The sequence below is a fragment of the Argopecten irradians genome, chromosome 3 (genome assembly GCF_041381155.1).
Source record: "Argopecten irradians isolate NY chromosome 3, Ai_NY, whole genome shotgun sequence".
Lineage (NCBI taxonomy): Eukaryota > Metazoa > Mollusca > Bivalvia > Pectinida > Pectinidae > Argopecten > Argopecten irradians.
The window spans coordinates 62,651,029-62,670,663 of record NC_091136.1 but is presented as its reverse complement, the minus strand read 5'-3'; the positions used below and the strand labels follow the sequence as shown (position 1 = coordinate 62,670,663).

The window sequence follows — 19,635 nt, the reverse complement described above, 5'->3', positions numbered from 1 at the left end:
AACTGTGTCCACAAAAGTTTGCAAGCAAAATTGTCAAAGCCAAAACTTATACAAACTCTATTCCCCTGCCTCCGAGGATGTTTCTGGCCAAATTTGGTTACAATCGATTTAAAGAGTTTACCTATTTCCTCTATTGGGCCTCGCCCCTCCTGTCCCGGGGGGGGGGGGGGCAGAGCCAAAATTTATACAAACCCTATTCCCCTTCCCCCGAGGATGTTTCCGGCCAAATTTGGTTACAATCCATGCAGAAATCTATGACTAGTAGCGATTAAAGGATTTACCTCTATTTCCCCTATTGGGCCCCGCCCCTCCTGCCCCGGAAACCTATATGTCCTTAATGCGCATGCGTAAATACGATGGCGAATGTAAACTTCCTGTCTGCTAGAAAATCGTTTATGCACAATTAGCTTTAAATTAATTGAAAATGTATGCTTACGAAGAGGAAGATGACCCTGCAGATAATTATCAAAAATCTGTTCGAGGTATTTAAAACAAAAAGGATCACCATTGTTTGTTTATCTGTTATAATAATTACTCTTATATGGTAGAGCTCTCCCAAACCACATAATTTCCCTCCATCTGTCGCTGGTTTACATTTCAGAATATTTCATTTTACATTAGAAGCCATGCCATTTTTTTCAAATATTTAATTTTGCCAGTTCGAATTTATTATAAGAAATACATATCACATTAAAATGCAGTTATATTCATTATCTCTTGGTATAATTAATAGAAGTCTGATTTATTTTCAAGTTAGAACATGCAATTGTCAAACATGATATGAATTAAGGTTCCTCTAAAGGCTTTAAACAGTGATATTTTGCAAGCCTAAAACTCATTACTGTGCTGCAATTGAACAGAACTAATTTCATTAATTGTTGGTATATACCCTGGCTAACTGTCAGTCTTACTGTTGATATGTAATTTGTGAAGCTGCTTGTAAATTTCAGTAAAATAAGAGAAAAATGTATATTTCAGAGAAGAAATAGAACTCGTGTGAATTGCATTGATGGAATCAAATAATCATGCCATCGTGTTCAGTTGTAAACCTTAAGGCAGAGCCAACAAGTAAGAGCGTAGCTCATAAGAAGTTGCATGCATAATATAATTTTAAGCAAAGCCTATCTGAGAGCGCAGCAGTTAATCCATTCTTTCGTTTTTTTTTTTTTAATGTGTAACTAAATAGAAATATGCCAAGTAGATCTAAATAAAGGATTTCCAACGGCGAAAGAGCAATCTCCCCTGACCCATCAGTCTTATCGATTTCGACATGTGTTTTGTTTTTATAGCTTATTAGGTGCACTGAATAACTGTACTGCTAGAAACCATTTATATAATTATTAATTATTAGAATAATAGCTTTGCTGAATTACTGGCATTGAGTTTATAGAAAAACAATATTGAACATAGGATACTTCTACTTTCACTTTCTGCAAAAATATGTGACTGCGGCTACCAATTATATCTCAACGTCATTCTCCGTTGCCAGGCGGAAAATTCCGAAGCAACTGCTCACGTTACACGGCTTTTAAGTTAAGATTCAGGACAAAATGTTATTGTTCGATTCAGGTAAGAATAAATTGGAAGGTTTATCTTTCACTAATGTTTTCATTTTGAATTCTTCCAAGCGTTACTTGTTTATAATCACGCTAGAGTGTGATTTTGTAATCACGCGAGAGTGTGACTTTGGATGCTGTCTTGCACGATGCTGGATCTAGTGTTGACTTCCTGTTTCCGGTTTTTGAGAAAGTTTTCCAACTCTACATATATTGGATGATTTACATAGAATAACGTTACCGAGACACCTCTATCACAAGAGTTTGCTTCGCGAAGGGGCCTTTGCAGTGTTTTTTTCACTTACTATTTTCAACAGCCCATGCCTTTTCAATTGGGAAAATAACTCCGAATTTGGAAGAAAAATGTGTAAAAAAAAATTCAAAATCACTCTCCCCAGGCAAGTAGAGCCCAATAATTCACTTGCAATTGCCCAAAATTAAACTCCACTTGCCCCCAAAATATACCATTTTTTTTTATCGCAGTACTGTACTTATTAGAAAATTGAAAATCAAAATTTAGAATTATCTAATACACATTTCTAATTCTATTTCACAAGATGTTTTCTTTCTATTATTAAAAGAAAAATAAAACAATTATTTGCATTTTTAAAACTTTTTTTGTTGTTTCTCTATTAATTTTTTTCTAAATTCCTGAATTCCGGAAACCGGATTCCAGCTCCATTATTAGATCCCAAATGCTACCTCCTACCTTGAACATAGACTGGTTCCCGCCTCAGTTACCTCCCTTGTGTACGCTTCACTGAGGACCGGTAGCGGGTAGCCATCTTGAGTGAGAATTCCAACTCCAGAGTAGTGCGCATCATTTCTGTGTATGATATGTCATCATGGGGACGGCTACTTCCGTTAAGAGAAAATAACGTCATTAACGTCGTTCCTATGAACACACTAAACTCTGTTAGCACGAAATGATTTCAAAACTTAAGATCTTATTTAATTTTGTTTATATATCGTTCAAATAAATTATTTATTCTTTACGTTAAGATCCGTCGCTTCGTGCATAAAGGGGTTTCCCACGTCTAAAAAAAGTGATACCAGCGAACCGGATATGTACATTGACCAATCAAAAAAATCATCATGGTTACCCGCTACCGGTCCCTAGTGAGCGGAGCGCAGCCTGGCGGAGAGTAGAGAACTAAGGGAAGGGAACCATTCTACCTTGAACAGAGGTCGTTTTTACACAGAAAAAACTCCTTGCTTATGTCGAAAAAAAAATTAGACTACTAATAATGTAAGTTAACTCTGGAAACATTGTTATATTACTTAAAAGCAGTTAACTATTGTTTTTTATTAGCTTGTATGTCTGTAAAACGTCTCTGAACTGAAGGTGCACCTAGTGACCTATTTATGCTCATTTCGATTTTGTTTTCATTTTGTGAAATAAAAATTGTTTCTAATACCATTTTTTTTGTTTTAAGTAATGAAGACTAGCTAGTCTATATTTACACATTTTTGTCATTTTAGGAATGAAAATCTGGTTCAAATTATCAACGCAAATGTCATTGAATTTGATCAGTTTTTATTGGGAAATTTGACTTCAAAATTGGGAAAATAAGGCATTTTTTGGCTAGGGGAAACAGCCGAAGTTCGGCTGTAGATTCGGCCAAAAAAACCCACTGCTTTGGCCCGTTCGCTGCGCTCTCTATTATATGGTAATACCGTATTCCTACATGTATCTTCAATTGAACTTCATATTGTTTACTGTAACCCCGAATAAAAGTTTTACATGGATAAATTGAGCGTAGATTGTGTACAATATACATGCATGTACATTGATATACATGTCATATTTCATATAGAAGTTGGTCCCGGGATATGGATAAGTGCTTCTCATTAATCGCTACTTGTAACTTGTTTGTGTTGTCAATAATAAAGAATTGTAACAGGAGAGGAGTATATGTAGCGCCTAGACCGGGATGCGAACCTGGGACCTCCGAACACTAGGCGAATGCTCTACCGCTGAGCTACCTGGTCACTGAAAATCGACACAGTCCAATCCCGCCACAGAATGATTTAAAATTCTTTCTTCTTCAACAATTTGTAGAAAGGTACTTGCTCTTAGTTTATTTGGATATATTTGAAATATGTCTCCTTTAATTATAAAATATGTTTCTGATAATAGACTTGCAGTGTAACAAAAACGTCAATATGTTCCTACTTCATAATTTCACTGCTGCAATATATAAAATTATATAGCATAAGCTACCTATAGAAATAAGCTATGGAAAACTATACAATTAATTATTATTTTCGAAATCTATAGATATTTTTATGTTAACACCGCATTTCAAAACTGTCTCTGAAAAACGAATACACAATAAAAAAGAAACAATTGAAAATTAGTCAAATATGCATGAAATATATAGGCTATATATATAGTCAAATAAGACGTTTCTTCCTTCCTCATACATGAACATGTAGATTTTTAACAAGCGTAGGCCTTTTTTACAGCTTAAGGGTTGGCTTTGCTGATATAGGTTAGTTACAATGTACTGTCAGGTTTACTTACTGATCATTAGTGTAAAATGCTACACAGATGAAGGCTAATTTATTTTCCGTATAAACACAAGGATGCTGGCAAATATATACGCGGGAATTGGTGGCATATCATTTGGGGTCGTTTCATGACATACCGCGTGATGTCACCATTTACAGAAAATGCCGACGGTTCCCGATTACAGTGATATTCGGAAGCTTCCTGTCGCGATAAAAAAAATACAGTGTTGATAACACTCAATGGATTGTGTTTTTGCCTTGTGAAAGACGCCGGAAAATTCTGAAACTACTTCAATATCCAATTCTATCATACGCAATCAAACAACAATATTTCCAGATAAACGCTCACTTAAATTAAAATATTTCTTTAGTGTTAAAACGTTAGTTTCAGGACCGCGGCAACGCATGCCTGTCATTCCGTGCGGGACTTGGACGAAGGTTTTTCAGAGCATAGTATTTCAACGTTACCATGATAACATTTGATTATACACACACATTACCTTTACAGAGCTTCTCTGCGCTCTTATAAAGCTAAGCTACTAGTGGAGGCCTATGGACTTAGCACACAGCTGCTACCTACTACTGTCCTTGCTAGCTAAGTTAGTCTAATCTTAATTCCAGAAGATTCTGAATAATCTTTTTATATCTTTAATATATATTGTTTAATGTCTATAAAAATTTATCGCAAAACACGAGCTATGAAAGTAAACATTTTGTTGAAAGAATGAAAACAATTTAAGATTGTCCAATTGTCGATCGTTCATATTATAACTGTTCTACATCGTGTTTTATTTATCTGTAAAGTTTAATCCTACTTTACAGTTTGTGTTGGAGATCTGTTTAGAAATAATTAATTTCAGCTGACAACCATTTCTACATGTATTTATTTTTCAATTCCCTGTACATACCTTTTTAATATTGATTATATGATCTTACTTCAATACTTTACAATAGGTAGATCCATTTAATCACCAGCTTTAATATAGTAACATAATATTCAATTTAACCTTAAATATTTTGTCCATCTTTTTCCTTCCGTAACCAAGATAATCACCACATTGACAATGTATGCAATGCATAGATTTGTATATATCATTATTGTAATTAGTACTTTTAAATGAATAGACCTACTCGGCTTCATTGGTGAAATGTAAAAATCTATATATTTTTATGCATGGATTTAATAATTATAAGCAGCATGGTTCCTATCCCAAGGCCCCCTGTCCACCTGATATCCCTATACCTCAGATCTAGACCACCTAGATACTCTCCTGACCTCCAGTCCCCCTATTTACTCCCCTGACCTCAGACCACCTTGATCTTTGCCTGACCTCAGTACCATAGATACTCCTCTGACCTCAGTCCCCTTAGATACTCCTCTGACATCAGTCCCTCTTGATATTCCCATGACCTCCAGTCCCCCCTAGTAGATACTCCCCTGACCTCAGACCACCTAGATACTCCTGTGACCTCCAGTCCCCCTAGATACTCCTGTGACCTCCAGTCCCCCTAGATACTCACCTGACCTCCATTCCCCTAGATACTCCCCTGACCTCCAGTCCCCCTAGAGACCCCTATGACCTCAGTCCCCCTAGATAATCCCCTGACATCCAGTCCCCCTAGATACCCTTATGACCTCAGTGCCCCTAGATACTCACCTGACATCCAATCCCCTTGGATACTCCCCTGACCTCCAGTCCCCCTAGATACCCATATGACCTCAGACCCCCTAGATACTCCCATGACCTCCAGTCCCCTTAGATACCCTTATGACCTCAGTCCCCCTAGATACTCCCCTGACCTCCAGTCCCCCTAGATACTCCCCTGATCTTCAGTCCCCCTAGATACTCCCCTGACCTCCAGTCCCCATAGATACCCCTATGACCTCAGTCCCCCTAGATACTCCCCTGACCTCCAGTCCCCCTAGATACCCTTATGACCTCAGTGCCCCTAGATACTCTCCTGACCTCCAGTCACCCTAGATACCCTTATGACCTCAGTCCCCCTAGATACACCCCTGACCTCCAGTCCCCCTAGATTCCCCTATGACCTTTGTCCCCCTAGATACTCCCATGACCTCCATTCCCCCTAGATACTCCCCTGAGCTTCATTCCCCTAGATACTCCCCTGACCTTTATCCCTCTAGATACCCTTATGACCTCCAGTCCCCCTAGATACTCCCCTGACTTCCATTCCCATTAGATACTTCCCTAACCTTTGTCGCCCTAGATACTCCTCTGACCTCTGGTCTCATTAAATACTTCTCAGTCCTTGATCCACTTGGATATATATTCCCAGACCTCCAATATCCTAGAATTATTTTGAGGTATTATTTAGATGAATTTTTCTCTTGTAGACCGGGCCAATGTCAGTTTGAATGAGTTGGAAGATGTTCTCATGGGAACTGGGAATAGTCCAAACAACTCTATCACCTCTTATGCTAAGAATCAGCTAAAGTCCTCTGTACATCCCCGTACACTGAGGTGGTATGAGGAGTCCGGGCGCCCACAGAAATATAAAGATGCTTCAAATCAACTTGGCAGTATTCTCAATGCACAACACGACAAACAGGTAACTCAATAAATGTGTAGTTATAAGAGCGATCCAGCTTTGGACATAAATCCATGTTACTCAATATGTTTGTGTAAAACATTCCAACACTTATAAATCCATAAAATTTCTTCATTTGATTTAATGAAGTTTGAAAATATTCTCCATGTATTTAAATAGAAAAAACACCAATCCTTTTTAAAATTAAAAATTTATGATAAGGCCACACCAAATAAATCAGTTGTTCTTCGGGAGCTGAGGAAAAAAATTGGGAGTGAGTGAGCGAAATTTTGTTATTTTTAATAAGATATCCATTTTCAGATTTTCAGGGACAAAGGGATCCAATTGTCATACAAGCATTTTTATCCCCCGCCCAATGAAGTTGGCGGGGGATATACAAATGGGTTCCGTCCGTCCGTCCGTCCGTACGAATGGTTTCCGGAGCATAACTCTAAAACCAGTAGAGATATTTCCACGAAACTTCATACACACATTGGTCTTATGGTCTAGTAGTACCTTTTGCTATTTTAAGGTTTTCATTTTTTGCATTTTTTCCGTAACCATGGAAACATTGCTGAAAATATCATATTTTTGCACCAGGTTCGTTTCCGGAGCATAACTCTAAAACCAGAAGAGATATTTCCATGAAACTTCATAGACACATTGGTCTTATGGTCTAGAAGTGCCTTTTGCTATTTTAAGGTTTTCACTTTTTGTACTTTTTTCTGTAACCATGGAAACATTGCTAAAAATGGCAGATTTTTGTGTAAGAATCGTTTCCTGAGCACAACTCTAAAACCAGCAGAGATATTTCCATGAAACTTCATAGACACAATTGTTCTTATGGTCTAGTAGTGCCTTTTGCTATTTTAGTTTTTCATTTTTTGCACTTTTTCTGTAACCATGAAAACATTGCTGAAAATATCATATTTTTGTACCAGGTTCATTTCCGCAGCATGCACGGAACTCCATAGGCACATTAGTCTTATGGTCTAGTAGTGCCTTTTGCTATTTTTAGGTTTTCACTTTTTGTGCTTTTTTCTGTAACCATAGAAACATTGCTGAAAATATCATATTTTTGTAGCAGGTTCATTTCCGGAGCATAACTCTAAAACCAGCAGAGATATTTCCATGAAACTTCATAGACACATTGGTCTTATGGTCTAGAAGTGCCTTTTGCTATTTTAAGGTTTTCACTTTTTGTACTTTTTAGCTCACCTGGCCCGAAGGGCCGGTGAGCTTATGTCATGGCGCGGCGTCCATCGTCCGTCAACATTTCCTTTAAATCGCTACTAGTCATAGAGTTCTGCATGGATTGTAACCAAATTTGGCCACAAACATCCTTGGGGGAGGGGGGAACAGAACTTGTATAAATTTTGGCTCTGGTCCCCCGGGGGCAGGAGGGGCGGGGGCGGGCCCAATAGGGGTAATAGAGGTAAATCCTTTAAATCGCTACTAGTCATAGAGTTCTGAATTGAATGTAACCAAATTTGGCCACAAACATCCTTGGGGGAAGGGGAACAGAACTTGTATAAATTTTGGCTCTGGTCCCCCGGGGGGCAGGAGGGGCGGGGGGAAATAGAGGTAAATCCTTTACATCGCTACTAGTCATAGAGTTCTGCATGGATTGTAACCAAATTTGGCCACAAACATCCTTGGGGGAAGGGGAACAGAACTTGTATAAATTTTGGCTCTGGCCCCCTGAGAGCAGGACGGGTGGGGCCCAATAGGGGAAATAGAGGTAAATCCTATAAATCACTACTTGTCCTAGAGTTTTGCTTGGATTGTGACCAAATTTGGCCATAAACATCCTTGGGGGAAAGGGGAACAGAACTTGTATAAATTTTGGCTCTGACCCGATGGGGGCAGGAGGGGCGGGGGCCCAATAGGGGATTTAGAGGTTAATATTAAAATTCCTTCAGAAAAGAAACAATGAACCTGTATATAGAACATTACTTGGCATTACAAACCAGGTGAGCGATACAGGCCCTCTGGGCCTCTTGTTTCTGTAACCATGGAAACATTGCTAAAAATGGCAGATTTTTGTGTAAGAATCGTTTCCGGAGCACAACTCTAAAACCAGCAGAGATATTTCCATGAAACTTCATAGACACATTGTTCTTATGGTCTAGTAGTGCCTTTTGCTATTTTAGTTTTTCATTTTTTGCACTTTTTCTGTAACCATGAAAACATTGCTGAAAATATCATATTTTTGTACCAGGTTCATTTCCGCAGCATGCACGGAACTCCATAGGCACATTAGTCTTATGGTCTAGTAGTACCTTTTGCTATTTTTAGGTTTTCATTTTTTGCACTTTTTCCGTCACCATGGAAACATTGCTGAAAATATCATGGTAAATGGTAAATGTTACTTTGCAAAACTCCACCCATCTTTGTGTATATAGTCTAATATAAATGTCAAGGCTGTATACCTGATTCAACAATTGCAACCCCGCTCTACTTGAATTATACTCCATCTTTCTTTAGCTCAACTTTTTTTTCCCTGTTTTTTTCATACACTTAAGTCTCCACAATCAAACTTACTTCAGCTTTGATATCTCCATTGGCGGGGGATCTGAATGACTATGTCCTTGTTTTTTTTGCCATTTGTTTTTATCCTTGCTTTCACCGAAACGAGGGATGTAAATTTGTGTCTGTCCGTCTGATAATTAGGATTGTTGGATGTTGGTCAGAGAGTGTTCACACATGTTTGTTACTTCATTATCAAGCAATGGCCAGTGCTCCACTGCCTGGTATGTAGATATGACCAGTGCTCCACTGCCTGGTATGTAGATATGACCAGTGCTCCACTGCCTGGTATGTAGATATGACCAGTGCTCCACTGCCTGGTATGTAGATATGACCAGTGCTCCACTGCCTGGTATGTAGATATGACCAGTGCTCCACTGCCTGGTATGTAGATATGACCAGTGCTCCACTGCCTGGTATGTAGATATGACCAGTGCTCCACTGCCTGGTATGTAGATATGACCAGTGCTCCACTGCCTGGTATGTAGATATGACCAGTGCTCCACTGCCTGGTATGTAGATATGACCAGTGCTCCACTGCCTGGTATGTAGATATGGCAGTGCTCACTGCCTGGTATGTAGATATGGTAGGATATGGCTAGGATTGGGGGATTTACTGGGTAACCGCATGGAAACGTCTAAACAAAATCTGGATTTGCCAATTTGTTTTAAGGTGTGTTGCAAAGGGCTAGGTGCATTAAGGACTATTTTTGGCCCCACGCTGGATTTTTAATACAACGCGACTAGCGGTTGTATTAATGCTATCCGGTTTACTATTGATGTGTAAGACTGAGTAGGACTTGCCCTACAATGACATCTAGTGGTGACCTCTTGAACCATTTCATTCATAAACTTCCATTCATGGGAAGACTGCCTACTGCTTGGTAGAATAAACAGAGTGTGTATAGAATACACAGAGTGTGTATAGAGTGTGTATAGAATACACAGAGTGTTATATAATACACAGCCCATCTAGGTCAACTGTTGCTTGCTGGTGACTCCTCTGTCCAACTTACATAATCTCTGTTAATGATAACTTACTATCTAAGGCTTATAGACATAAGAGTTTTAAAGTAAACTAATCATATGCCCTTTTTGTGTACTTTAAAATAATGTTTTTAAATGAATGTTAAACACAGATCTGAGGTAAAGGCAGAATAATGTATAAGGCTGCCCTCATATGTGCATGGTTTTACCAAAATAGGTGTATGTGCAACATAAGAAACAAAAGTATATTAAGGATAAAAACTCATTTTAATGAAGACTTTTGTTTTCTTTGTAATTTTCATGTAGGAACTTTAATGAAGAAAAATGTCAAACAAAACATGTATTTTCTGTGATCAGTTGAATGTTCTTGAAATTGATATCAAATTCTTTATAATATGGTTTATATATTTTGATTTTGGAAATTCATTTGATTTCATTTTATTTTTCTGTTTCTGTTGCGTTGTATTTGCAGTACTTTGAGTACTTTGATTTTAATTTTCATACCACATTATCTAGAGTACATGACCTTTGCAAAAAACACTTTGTTAAATAGTTTGACTTAACAGTTGCCTAGCAACGGCCTTAGCAACAAAACTATCATATTACCAGTATTTATTATAATTTGACAGATGTTCAACCATCATTTTTATGACAATGATTCAAAAGTTTAATCGTTGTTTATATTTTGATTATGAAATCAATGACTTAAATGCATTATCCAGTTTCATAAAGTGTATTTTGAGTAAAAATAGTATGTATATACAGTATATACATAGCAACCGATTTCCCTCATAGCAACAATACTAGTAAATATCAAGCATGTTTCTAGATAATTGACTGATTGTTAGTGAATTACACAAATGTATCATAGAAGGGATATATTAAGCTTGCATACATACTTTGATATCAATACAAAGAAAGATATATTATATCACAATTAATCCGTCTTAGCAACGGTTGTTACTTTATAGCAACATAAATTGCTACAGGTGATTTGATATTAACTTAACTTGATGACAGGCGACTATCTTTGTCAAGAATCCATATTAATCAATTTAACAGAATGAGATAATTAATTACTTTAGTAGAGATGTAGAAAGAATATATTTAACCCTTTCCAAAAAACAGTGGTACATTATTCAAACAGATGAGTGGGTATCAATTTCAACCAAGGTTTGATATGTACATGTGACATGTTATAAATGTTTGTTACTCTTCAACTGAGTCGTCATCACTTTCATCTATTGGCTGTGGTTGTGGAATGTTCTTAGCGTCCATCAGGTACATACTCCAGTCTTTCCCAGGTTCATATGAGAGATGGAGATGTCTGGCGAACCCAAGGTACCATAGAACAGAAGAAATATGTGCACATGCACCCACTACCCTCGATCCAGATTTACATTTACAGTACCAACATGTTATATGTCCCTCTGAATATGCGATCCATAATTGGTACGACCTGGATGAAGTGTGTCTGCTTTGGATCTTAGCACTTATCAAGCCTTCCTCTGTTCTGTGTACGAGTATATGAAACTGCCCTTCTTCGTCAATGTGCTCTCTGCTGTACAGCTTGGCCAGCTTCAATTGATATACTCCTGTGAACAGACAAAGATGCAGTTACTAAATGACTGTACAATAAATGACGAGGAAATTGAATAGGATATTTGAGCTGAAATCGATATTTAAAGACATATTTGACATTGTGTAACATCACGAGATATATTTGAACTTAACGCTGTCAGAAAATAGAGAAAATACAATTTCAATTCTTATTGGCATTCATCTTGCAGATGCACATAATTATTTCCCTTTGAATATGATATACATAATTATTTCCCTTTGAATATGTTTTATTATTTAGTTAGTAAACGTACTCAATGTCAGGTTTCGAAGCTGCTCCTCGTCCAGTTTTGGAAAGTTGAGAACATCGTCTGCTGCATCAATGGGTTTCCAAATAACGGTTCTTTTGTCAAGTTTTTCTTTCACCACTTTTTCCTGAAGAACATTGCCTTTCTTCGATAAATGCAACATCTTTGCCCCAAGTGTTGCATCAGTGTCTGGGCATCCTGTACTAAGTGCCGGTAAGTATTTGTTACAAATAGCACCAACAATCCTGACATAGTCGCCAATAAACGGGACCTGGTTAGTCGGCAATATGTGATTAAGGAAGCGCCAATGTTTTATCCTAGCATTCGCTGATTCGACGACCCATCTTATTTTGGTAACTAGGCGTGAAGTGTTGCTTTCTTCCACAGAATGCTGTGCCTGGCCTTTGTGCGGAAAGAGGGCATCTCGGACCGAATACCGAGCTCGCTCAGTAAATTCAACGAGTCCCTGAATCCTCTGTCCACAATCACGAGGTCTTCCTCTTCAAGCCAGAGGACGAGTATGGTGCTGGATTACTTCATCTCTTGTAATGTGACTAAATCCAATGTGTTTCGGAACAAACGATTCAATCAAAGACGATCTCGAAGACTTGATGGCGCGTCCTATAGAATCTTTGCCGATGTTGAAAATTGTAGAGAGAAGTCTATTTGACATTCCGGTCCTGAGTTTTGTCAAAAGAATACCTGCGCACATTGTTGTACTTCTGTTTTTGGAATCTCGAAGACCCGAGATGTGACTGCATAAGTCCTTGAACTGTTCTTTCGTTAACCCAGTTAGGTTTACCATATCACCATTATCTAAGGTACTCAAATGGTCAAAGTCTATGCGTTTACTAGCATTGTTCAAAGCTATCTGGCGCAATTGTTTAAGCATATCCATCATGCCAGTGTGGTTAAAGGAAGATGTTGTTCGACTACCTTCGATCAAATCAAAAGCTTGTTTTGTTAAAAATTCATTGTCAATATGATTCTTACAGCATCGTGCTCCTGCAGGGCAAATGAGTTCTTTTTCAAGGAAAATATCGTACCGTGCTTTGGATGGAATGACCACAAGTTTCCCGTTTCTTTGCTTGCAAACAAAGCATTGTGAATGGCTTCCTTCGGCAGAAGGTATTGGAAGCGTTATGCTTGGCGGCGAATTTAAAATTGTCGCGTTCCTTTTTTGCTCACTAGTATGGCTTAACTTGTTTACAGGCTGTTTGTTCTTATATATTGATGCGTAATATAATTGTCTACATTTGTTGCAAGTAACGCTGTCTTCCTTGATCTGAACGAAATACTGTTTGAAAAGGAATTTGCGGATATCTTTGTTCTCTACACCACGAAGAGTTCGTCTATTTCCTGGTTTTGTTCTTTTAGAGCATAAGCAGCATGGGAAATCCTTCGGGGATGGCATCCTAAAATAATTAAATAGGTTAGAGACAATTTTATACAAACATGTTGATCAAGACATACATGTAAAAGCAAGACTTGTGTTTAGTGTAAACTTCATGTACACTCGTAGTGATTACGAAAATAAAGCGTGCCAAAGTGACCGGATGGTTAGGACTACTATTAATGGTTGCAATAATACATCCACGATATTCCAGAAGTTAACATCACTGTCGTTATATCTATCCCTAGTCTATACCATACTAATGGTGTAGGCATTTCAGAAGAGTTACTGAGGATTACAGAGAACGAGCATTAATGGAATCTTTATATTAACATAAAAAACTAACTGTTTCATCCGGTTTTTTTTCACACACAATTTTGCTATGAAATAACATCAGGGGTGGATATAACGCCAGTGGTAGTAACCCTTGGTATATCGAGGATGCTAGTAGCTAAACACTGATCGTAGGCTGGTTAAATGATCATGATTGCTAATATGGCGTAAAGCAAACTAACAATATCAAAAATACAACTCCATAAAGGCTGCTTTCAAGAAACGTTACATAAATGCATTACTTTAATTAGCCTTTCAGTAAAACGCATAACACAGCCTTGCTTATTTTAACTTATTTTATTTGTACAATTCTATTTTCCCAATATCTTTATTTCGTTATTGCCCCAACCGCACAGTGGAAATAAAAAACTGTTAATATTGATAAATCCTAACCATATATAGATTCTTTAATTCGTTTACATAACAAATGAGTAACCACTTTTGTTTTTTCTTTAGTTTGCCGGATTAATTATCATCATATAATCATTATATCGCAGGCAGTAATCGTTATAGCATAGGCAGTAATCGTTATATCATAGGCAGTAATCGTTATATCACAGGCTGTAATCATTATATCATAGGCAGTAATCATTATATCACAGGTAGTAATCGTTATATGACAGGCAGTAATCGTTATATCATAGGCAGTAATCGTTATATCACAGACACTAATCATTATATCATAGGCAGTAATCATTATATCATAGGCAGTAATCGTTATATCACAGGCAGTAATCGTTATAGCATAGGCTGTAATCATTATATCACAGGTAGTAATCGTTATATCATAGCTATCATAGGCAGTAATCTTATATCATAGGCAGTAATCGTTATATCATAGGCAGTAATCATTATATCACAGGCATATAATTATATCACAGCAGTAATATTATATCATAGGCAGTAATCGTTATATCACAGGCTTCAATAGGCAGTAATCATATTATATCACAGGCAGTAATAATTATATCACAGGCAGTAATCATAATATCAGGCAGTAATCATTATATCATAGGCAGTAATCTTATATCGTATAATCATTATATTCATAGGCAGTAATCGTTATATCATCAGTTAAATCGTTATATCACAGGGCAGTATATCACAGCGTACATATATACCATAGGCAGTAATCGTTATATCAGCAGTAATTCATTATATCATAGGCAGTAATCGTTATATCAAAGCAGTAATCAGGCAGTAATCGTTATATCACAGGCAGTAATATTATACAAGGCAGTAATCTTATATCACAGGCAGTAATCATTATATCACAGGCAGTAATCGTTATATCATAGCGTAATCATTATATCAAGCAGTAATCGTTATATTATCACAGGAGTAATCATTATATCATAGGCAGTAATCATTATATCATAGGCAGTAATTTTATCATAATCATATAGAGCAGTAATCATTATATCATAGGCAGTAATCATTTATAATAGCATAGGCAGTAATTTATATCATTATAGTATCGTTATAGGCAGTAGAATCATTATATAGGCAGTAATCATTATATCATAGGCAGTAATCATTATAATATAGGCAGTAATCATTATAATATAGGCAGTAATCATTATATCATAGGCAGTAATCATTATATCATAGGCAGGAATTATTATATCACAGGCAGTAATCGTTATAACATAGGCAGGAATCGTTATATCACAGAGCATTCCAGATATTTATTAAATTTCATACAGATCTAAAAAAAATTCCACAAAACTATAATAACCTGTATTTCAAAGAATGTTATCTTTGATCGAAAAATTCCAACGGGGCATTTTGTCACGCCGTCCTCGAAATCCTGACGTCACGTTATGGTTTTGTAATGAGGTCACATTGGAAAAACCACTTTCACACTTGACCACTGAAATGGTTTTATTTGCTGTATTAAGATATCCAATATAAATAACAATCAAAATACAATTTAGTCGCATAAACGCAGACGGATATATTTTTCTGTTTTAGATGTGTTTGAACGGAAGTGTAGATGTCGACGAAGGCTCGTACCCGAGATCAAAAACTTTACGCAGGAGGAGTTATTGAATGTTATGGAGGAAACTAAGAAGAAGCTTACAGTCGATAAGAAAAAGACTTCAAGTAAGAATATATGAAGCGGTATTCATATATTGCGCATGCGCTAAACTATAACATGTGTATTGAGCTTATTTACACGTGTTTGGTACAGCTATGTGCGATTTTTTCATAACGCTAACACGTTCAAAATCATTTTAGCGCAAAACAAAAATTAATTTCGTCAAATTTCGCCTCATTTGACTATTTATTGTGTTGATGCATGTCGGTGTTCAACAAGAGTAGCAAAATGGATTGGGGAATATAGCAAGTTTCTGGTTTCCCTCGAATTTGCCTAATTCATTCAACCCCATACTGTTTTAATATACCGATACAATATACATACAAAAGCTAATTTAGACTAAAAATGTATTTCTCTCATACGCTATATTCCTGTCGCGTACGGCTATGGTCATTGGAGATTGAGGGATTTTTACATTGTAATAGATCTATAAAATCTTTGCTTCAAACATTCAAATTATTTTGAGGTGATAATTGTGATTCCATGTCCGTTTTGTTTGGTTTCTATTCAAACCGCAGGTTATAATTTGATTCCGCTATGATTTCTCAATATTTCAACATTTTATATCACCAGGCATAATACTAAACGTATGTACATGTATTGTTGAAATTCCGAGACGTTAACCACTTACAGGTAGCTTAAAATTTACATAACAACTGTACGTACATGTACATATAAAGGTATTGTCCCCTGACCCCATTACATTTTTCACAAAGCTCTCACTTACAAGATAAACATGCCGATGTGTTCGGTAATAGTTTCCGATTAATACTTAGGCCGTTTGATTGCGTCAATAGAGATGGCGTGATCAAAAACTAGCTCCGCTCAATTGGTACGTCGCTTGCAACTGATGGCGTAAAGTCCCGCCCTCCTCGAATCGGATTAGTTAAACGGAAATACCCGAGTCCGGGTATGTGCTAGCTAGTCGAAAGACCAACACACACACAGCTGAACAAGGGTTTTTGGGGAAAAGTAGGGAGCTAGTAACTTTAATATAGCGCAATTAAAATAGAGGTATATTAATTTTTACAATCGCGAGGAGACACAACACGATCATACCCGCAGCCTCCCAAAACACACCACGCAGTTCACAAGTCCGTGTAACGCCACAAACATGGGAGGCCGTACTTAAATGACGACGTTAAATAAGTCACAAAAACAACAGAATAGCATAGAAGAATAGCGGGTAGGTTTAGACTATTCGTATGGAAGCTCACCAAATGTCGGTATGAGGTACATAAGGACGGTCTCCCATGTATGCAGTGCGTAGCGTGTGTGAAGTGCGAGGTGCGTGTTTTGTTGGACTGCGGTATGTTCTTAATTGTTGTGTCTTCTGGTATAGTGAAAATCTTGCTATATCACTGAAAAATGCCGCCGACAACACCAAGCAACACACCTCACCCGGTCGCATTATACTGACAACGGGCGAACAAGTTGTCCCGCTCTATTCGTGCTGAGGGCTAAGCAGTAGCAGAAACTACCACTTTTATAGACTTTGGTGTGTCTCGGCCAGGGGATGTTAGGAAGAAATGTAAGAAGAAAAAAATGATAATATGATTATATCCTTAATTTAGTCGCCCTATACGATCATGCAATAGGGGCAACAGGTACAATTCTTATGCCCTACATGCAGGGTAGCGGTATGAGGTACACAATGAACTATAAAATAACGAAATGTTCATCTTTTATATATTGCCGTGATCATAGGAGAGAAAATAATGTAGAGCTGTTTTAGGGTTTTACTACTTTAACGTCATACTAAAAGAAGAAACACCGACCAGCAGTCAGTACCCGGTAACCGTCCCACATGGCACTCGAGCTAACGAACCCTGAGGTGGAGGGGTTGTGGTGATATGTATGTCATATGTCATATGTCAGGACTGAAGCTAATATCTACACAGTGCAATTAATCTTTTTTAAATGATTATTACAGAATCCATCCGGAAGAAAATCTCTGCCCCAGATGACCGGAAGTCGTCCATAGCCATGGCAACTATGATAGCCTTCGTCCTACTCTCAATCCCAGTTCTGTTTATTATCAGCGCCGACGTCATGAACATCCCGAAATACCTAAAAGAAAGGAAAACACAGAAACGCCTCGCAGCACGTGTTAAAGAAAACAAGAATCGGCAGAAATCTGAAAGAATCGCTCTAGATGAGGGAAACCCAAAACCCGTCCAAGGTGGTAGAAAGCGAGTCTGCGAGGTATGGGAGACGTTTATCTAGGATAGAAACATCGGAACAATTCAAGCAAGAACAACGTACCAAACGAGGGAGTTGTAAAGTGCTTCGATTTCTTTTAAAGGAGGTGTTGCATATAGGGTGAAAATCCGCCCACGATATTTTTTTTTTTATTTTTGAATTTAAATTAGTTAATTGCATTAATACAAATATGTCTGTAATACTTAAAACCCAATTGGACCATTATTAGGACTACAGCGCCCACTACATTAACACTGGTGAATTTAAAGCCTATTGGGCCTTTTACCTGGCATAAGTCATAGTAAAAACACTTAAATCACGTTTTTTTATGATTAAAAATACCACATAAAATTGCCTTTATAACGACATATCACACTTTGCTGTATCCAATATCATTTTATCACAAATGGAACGTAAATATCAAATTTTACAGAAAATACGACTTTTTGAAGTTTTCAATTTTTCGTTTAAGCAACAGAATAAGTAAGGCACTGCTCGAGTACCCTAAAATTTTGATGTTTAAAATTATATTTAGGTTAACATCGTTTCACCATAAACAGCTCAAGTTGATGAATCACTGGATATGCCACGTTTTGTTTTAGGTTTATTTCGTCTACCCCCTGTTTTTTCCATAATATCAAAGTACTGAGAGATGGCGCCATTGAGACCAGGTGATATGTGATCGGCTCAGCAGTAAGGGTTTGTGTTTTTATACTATTTGATGTGTCTATAGAATGAAGTCACCATTTTCCACCGAATATTGATAGCGACAACCCAAAAAACCAATGATGAACTGATTAAGGTTTATTTTTGAACTGTTTTCCGTATTGTATACCTGGATTCCTTTGTGTGTACATGAACGTGGCCGCCATTTTGACATATCAATTCTGCCCATCGCTGTTTACCGATGTCCAATCCTACTAAACCATCTGAAGAGACCCCTTCTAGGAAAAGATTACAGCCAGATAACAATACCCCAAGTCCTAGTGATAATCGTCCTACCCATAGACGTCGACAATCTGTGCCCGACATGGCTGACCCGGAGTCTACATGTACGTCCACTTTCCAACTCCATCTTGGTAAGGGTAAACAAGTGGACTTGAACACCCTTATTAAAAGTACTCTTATAAACCCAGATTTCGCTGATTCCGTGGCCCCTGCCTTAGCCTCACCTTTAGCGAAGGCCTTAACTCCTCTATTACAAGATTCCTTTCGGAAAATCGTTGAGGATCTCGTTGCTCCCCTCAAAGATACTGTTGAACAGCAATGTAACAAAATAGAACAACTTCAGAAAAATAATGAAACTCTTACCAATAGGTGTGACTACTTAGAAAATGTGGTTGGAAACCTAGAGGGGCAGATTGAGCAATTGGAGCAATATGGTAGGAGAAATTCACTCCGGTTTCATAATGTGAATCTTGAAGGGGAGGGAATTTCCAACACTGATCCAGCTGTTGTTAATATTTGCAAAACTCACCTGAAGGTCAATATTGACGAAGATGACATATTTCGCTCTCATATTATTGGTACACCCAGAAACAACAAATACCAAATCATATGCAGGTTTAAAAACTGGAAAATCAAAGACAAGATCTTCAGAAG

The 19,635-nt window shown here is 37.5% G+C and overlaps 1 protein-coding gene and 1 pseudogene across 1 annotated transcript in view; one reads left to right on the top strand and one right to left on the bottom strand.

The window, feature by feature from the left end:
- Window positions 1-342: 342 nt before the first annotated feature.
- LOC138319781 (serologically defined colon cancer antigen 8 homolog) overlaps window positions 343-19,635 on the top strand; it is an 88,771-nt gene continuing 69,478 nt past the window's right edge. The window contains 2 exon segments of the mRNA XM_069262915.1: window positions 343-482; window positions 6,427-6,641. Of these exon segments, the coding sequence (XP_069119016.1) occupies window positions 425-482; window positions 6,427-6,641 (273 nt within the window). The 5' untranslated portion in view covers window positions 343-424.
- LOC138320163 (uncharacterized) lies at window positions 10,469-13,418 on the bottom strand (annotated as a pseudogene).